Source organism: Quercus lobata, chromosome 11 (assembly GCF_001633185.2).
Source record: "Quercus lobata isolate SW786 chromosome 11, ValleyOak3.0 Primary Assembly, whole genome shotgun sequence".
Lineage (NCBI taxonomy): Eukaryota > Viridiplantae > Streptophyta > Magnoliopsida > Fagales > Fagaceae > Quercus > Quercus lobata.
Window position 1 is genome coordinate 7,996,662 of NC_044914.1, and position 5,534 is coordinate 8,002,195.

A 5,534-nucleotide genomic window follows, 5' to 3' on the forward strand; every position below is an offset into this window, starting at 1 on the left:
GAGCATCAATTCTACTACTTTCTTTTAACAAAACTTATACAAACTTATATGTTTCCAATCATAGTGATACCCACATAGTATAACCCACAACCCAGCAATTGAAGTTACTTAAATCAGTGCATGCTGGCATTATTATAGTCATCAATATCATCAAGGAAATATCAGCATAGAGAGCAAAATAGTGAAAGCAACAAGAAAACTAAGGCCAGGATGGAGTTGAATAGTTGTTTCCCTTTTTGTGCAGCTAACAATGTTCTACGTACCAGATGGGGGTATATTTGCATCAATTCTGTACTAGGAGTTTTATGCTCCACTTGTCCCAAGAAATTATAAAAGGTCCCAAGGCCCCATTATATAAACAAAGCCATTGATGTCACAAGAAATTATAAAAGGTCCTAAGGCCCCAATTATTTAAACAAATCCACTAATGCACAAGAAACAGTACGATGCTGACACGTGTCTGCAAAGTATCATGTCCAGTGCAAATTGGACAAATGTCTACATCATACATATTATGTCCACTGCATTGGACAGAAATTTAAACCTTGATGTACCATGTGTTTTCTTTGGTACTAAAAAATATTCTTGATTATTAAAAAAATTAAAGTAAAATGAAAATCATATAGAGAAAAAAAAAAAAAAAAAAATACAGAAACCTACTTAATTCTGGTGCGGAGAAAGGCGAACAGGGAAGCCCTCTGCTGGAACGTGGACCAACTTGAACTTTAGTTTCTCATTGGGAAGAATTGGTTCCCATTTGAACATTTTCACTGCATAATGAAGGAAGACAAGAATGGTCATTCTAGCATACTCCTTTCCAGGGCACATTAAAGGTCCTGCCCCAAAAGGAACGTAGGAGTAAGGAGGAGGTCCACTTCCTTCAAATCTTATGGGATTAAACTTTTCTGGTTCTGAGAAGTACTCAGAATTATGTTGGGTAAAACCCACACTCCAATATATCTGAAAAACGAGTAGAATGCACTCTTCAATTCAATATATCAAAATTTGTCAACAAAATACATTTTTGACCGTTTAAGTTTGGGGTTGTTTTAATTTTGGTCTCCTAAGTTTGAGATTTTTCATTTTGGTCCAACAATTTTGATTGCATTTTCAAAATGCTTCTTTCGTTTATTTCCATTACCGATCTAGCTATTCGGAGAGAGGGTAAAAAAGAAGAAACAACATCCTTTTGTTCACACTTATTGGTCAGATCAACAATCGAGATGTACAAAATGACTATTTTGAAAACAGAATCAAATTTAGTGAATCAAAATGAAAATTTTCTAACTGAAGAGACCAAAATGAGAACAACCTCAAACTTTAAGAAACAACAATGTAATTTAATCAAAGTTGTCATATGCCGAATGTAAGGAGACTATCTAGCTAGAAAGTTATATACCTTCCATCCCTTGGGAATGACATAACCTTCATAGTTGATATCTGTCTTGGCTTCTCTGAAGGCACCTGGAATTATTGTTCTATGCCTCATTACTTCATTCACAAAGTTCCATGTGTATCTCATTTTCTGTACGTCCTCCCAGCATAGTACTTCTCTTGGCTTCATTAATGCTCTGACCTCTCTTTGCTCTATCATGCAAAAGAAGTTTCGTGAGCTCTTTGTCTAGATGTATGAATTTTAAAAAAACAAATGAACTAAAATAAAGATGAATTTATAAAGTGAATGAAGAAATTAGACTAAACTTCTTTTTGCACCCTATAAGTTTTGGATAACTATCATTCTATTGCCTATATTAAATTTTGTCAACTTCATCCTTAAAGTTTGCAATTGTTATCAATGTAGTCCTCTTGTCTATTGTCGTAAAAAGGATTTTTTTTTTTTTTTATTAGAAAATAACAACAGAGGGCTATCAACAATTGTTTTTCTTTTTTAACAGAAGTAAACGTTAGACTACATTGAAACTGGAGAAAAAAATTATTAAAATTAAAATTAAGTAACGAAAATTATCTCAAATTTAGAAGATGCACATTGAACTTTTACCAAAATATTAAAATATACCTTTTAAAACTTCATTGTAGAGGTGAGGCATCTCTGCGAGATATTTCATAGCAAAAGTGATTGTAGCAGTAGTAGTATCTTGGCCACCAATTAGAAATGCCAAAATCTTGTCTGCAATCTCCAATTCTGGCATGAACCCATCATCGAACGGCACAGCAATCATCTGTGATAGCACATCTTGTGTTGGAGATGCTAAATTCTTTGCCAAGGCTTCCCTCCTCTCCTTAATAATCAAATAAATCTCTTTCCTAAGAGCTTCTGCTGCTTTGATTGCACGATAAAATGGTGTCCCGGGGATACTTAATTGTATAGATAGTATGCCTTCATTGAGATGATTGAAGTGGTACAAAAGCTTTGATACCTTTTCAGTGTCATTGATGCTCAAAAATAAATGGCAAACTAATGCGAATGTGTACATGTTTACTAGAGGATGTACTTGGACTTTATCTTTGCCTTCCCAATTATTCTTCAATTGGTTTCTTGAAATAGAGTCAATTGATGCTACTAATTTTTGAGCCTCATTGAATTTGAAGAACAAGGACATAAACTTCTTGGCCTTGGCAGCATCATGTTCAATGGGTACAAATTTCATGGAGGGAAAGAGTTTTTGAACTGAGGGAGGTCGCCAACGTGCGAACCACTTGTTATCATTTGAAAAAATGAATCTATTCGCAGCAGCGCCCGAAAAAACGATAAAATTCTCTCCAAGAAGAGAAGTCTTGAATACTTTGGAGGAATATTTGGTTGCTCTCTTTGAGACAAATTTATCTACAGTTCCCTCATAGTGTGCAGCAATAAATTGAAGGGTTTCACCAATAATTGGCCAACCAAAACTTCCAGGAGGGAGACTTGGCCTCATGCCGGTGACATTTTCTTTGGTTTTATAAGCTAAAGTCCATATGCCAAAATAAATAGAATAAACCAAGAGTAGCGAAATGAGGAAGAAGAAAAAGAGCTCCATCACTACTGCATAAGATTAAAATGGTTTCCCAACGTAAATACTAATACATCCCCCTCAAAAAAAAAAAAAAAACACACACACACACACACACACATAAATACTAATACAAAGCCGACTTGATAATTCAATTTTGTTATAGATTTTGCATACTTGTTCACTGCAACTAGTCCGATCTTGTTGCCTGCAATCAGGACAATACATATGAATATTGCAGGCCATCTCTTTCAGGCTAGTTTACCAATTCCTTGTCATTAAGTATGATCATTTTGATGGCAAACAAACCTGTAGCATAATAACGCTATTGCAAAAATAAATAAATAAATAATTGACAACTCCAAGTTGTTAGTAATAGACTCGGAGCTTTAGTAGGAGGAATAGTGACACAATTATTTACTTTAACAAATTTTATATACAACTTGTTGAGTAGACAAATTTTGAGTGATGGGAAATAAAAATTATATTAATAATGGATTTTGGATCATCTCTTATTCAAAAGCATTTGCATTAGCTCATGCTATTTTAGTATAAAAATCTATTTTATCTAACCACTTTTCAAAATACCCGCATCAAATAATCTATTCTAACCTCTATTTTATTAAAATATCAAATTTTCTTAATTTTTTAATTATTTCTCTTTCTTCACACACCATAACCACCATCCATTATCTTCCTTGAACAAAAGCAAAAGAAATAATAAACAACTAAAACGCACAGCAACAATACTTGTATATGTTTGCACAAATACCGTATTTTGCACAATGAATGCATAAGCTTATGTGAGTGATTTTTGAGGTTGGGTAGGCAAATGCTCACAACTACTTATTTTAGCAAGTTGTGAAAAAAAATTGTTTAGCAAAGTTGAGGCCAGCAAATGGCAAAAAAAAAAAAAAATCTTGTTCTATTTTATACTAAAACAAAGATACTCACCCATCAAATAAAAAAAATATAAAGAAAATACTCCAATAATAATTAAAATAATCACATAAATTAAGATACTACAACTCATTTTGCTATTGTTTAAGTGCTAATTTTAAAGCAATTTTACCAACAGAACTAAAACATTTAAATAGTTAATTCTATCTCAAGTGTTTCTGTTTAGGATTAAAATCTTGAAAGTATACAAGAAGATTGAATTAGAGGAATATAATCTGTAATTTATTAATATATTTTTGTATTAATAAATAAATAATTGATGTTTCACTAGGAAAGTGTAATCATGTAACAACAAAGAAACGAGCACAACAAAATAGAAATGAATGATTAATAAAGCTCTAGGCCAAGGAGAAGGGAGGAAAATGCAAGATACAACTCATACTTGGGAAAAAAGACCCATATATATACAAATTTTGCCTTGTTTAAGTATGTCGCAAGTTGTAAGTGGTTTTCTCCGCTACTCACAACTAGCCGCATCACGAGTTATGGCAAAAGTCACAATTTTTTGTAGTCTAACATTTTTCTATCATGTACTACTCTGGCTATAGGATGTAAACAAACATTATAGGCATGGCATGTCATCATTGTCATGTGGGTAGGGGTGACAAAATCTGATAAAACCAATGAATCCGACTAGGGACGGAGCTATTGTTGGACGTGGGGTGCAGTGGCCCTCCAAAATTTTTTTTTTTTAAATTTAGTATATATAATATATTATTTTTAGCAATTTGTTTCAATAAAATTGCACTTTGCCCCCTCAACAATATTATTGATATTTTTAAAAGCTATTAAAAAATATTAGCCCAACAACAAAAATTAAGCCCAAACAACACCCCAAAACACACACAAGCAAGGAAAAAAAAAAAGGAAGACACCCTAAACCCAACAACAAGACACATATAAAAGGGAAAAAGAAGGGGATTTCTAAGCCACTCGAAAAAAAATTAAAGAAAATAAAACCTAACTTAAGGCAGAATGCAGAAGACCTCAAACTGAGGAGTTGGGCAAAGCAAAGGTTGACTAGCACACCACGGCTGACGCCACTGACCACCACCAGTCCATCGCAGCACCGCCCAAACCTAGAAATTTTTTTGGATGAGAATAGTGTATCCCTCTCACATTCTCCAATGCTTGTTTGATTAACTTAGATTGTGGTTTGTGAATAAAATTTAAAGAGAGGCAAAGATGGGAGATAGAAGAGAGTCAAGAGACTAGAAGACATAGAGAGAAAGATAAAAAAATTTAATAAAAAAGCTGTCTAGTGACTCTAGTCCTCTCTTTTGATAATCAAAAAGATAAACAATCAACACCTAATGCCCAACAATTCAACACGTCAACACCTAATGCCCAGCAATTCAACACGTTAACACCTAATGCCCAACAACCCATGTGATGTGATGTTTTGTTCATTTTATGCAGTGCTTTTCTTTTGTCTATTAGTGTTTTTGTATATTAGTTTAGTATCTTTTAAAAAATTAAAGAGATGTGTAAAGTTGTAATTTACAACTAGTTTATGTTGGCTTTAATTCCATGTCAAATTTGATTGTAATTATGTTCAATCTTTTGTACCTTGTATTTTATGTGGGATTTATTTGTAAGGGTTGTGTGTGTGTGTGTGTGAGA

The 5,534-nt window shown here is 33.3% G+C and overlaps 1 protein-coding gene across 3 annotated transcripts; it reads right to left on the reverse strand.

Annotated features, from left to right (window-relative positions):
* Positions 1-438: 438 nt before the first annotated feature.
* LOC115967777 (beta-amyrin 28-monooxygenase-like) lies at positions 439-5,134 on the reverse strand. Of its 3 annotated transcripts, XM_031086922.1 has the most exons (5): positions 4,876-5,134; positions 3,129-3,159; positions 2,018-2,983; positions 1,400-1,587; positions 439-960 (listed from the first exon to the last, which is right to left on the reverse strand). In XM_031086922.1, exons 3-5 carry the CDS (start codon positions 2,976-2,978, stop codon positions 661-663), a joined length of 1,449 nt encoding a protein of 482 aa, XP_030942782.1. In that variant the 5' UTR covers positions 2,979-2,983; positions 3,129-3,159; positions 4,876-5,134; the 3' UTR covers positions 439-660. The 3 variants fall into 3 exon arrangements, with proteins under 3 accessions (XP_030942782.1, XP_030942783.1, XP_030942781.1); XM_031086923.1 differs by lacking the exon at positions 3,129-3,159 and having other exon boundaries at positions 4,898-5,134; XM_031086921.1 differs by having other exon boundaries at positions 2,018-3,159; positions 4,898-5,134.
* Positions 5,135-5,534: the final 400 nt, after the last annotated feature.

Bases quoted from the DNA above. Each gene is read 5' to 3' on its own strand.
- LOC115967777 (XM_031086923.1), bottom strand. From the start codon at position 2,978: ATGGAGCTCTTTTTCTTCTTCCTCATTTCGCTACTCTTGGTTTATTCT. The intron at 1,588-2,017 runs GTATATTTTAAT...TTTGCATGATAG, and splicing joins CTACAATGAAGTTTTAAAAG to AGCAAAGAGAGGTCAGAGCA. The intron at 961-1,399 runs GTATATAACTTT...CTCGTTTTTCAG, and splicing joins TCATTCCCAAGGGATGGAAG to ATATATTGGAGTGTGGGTTT.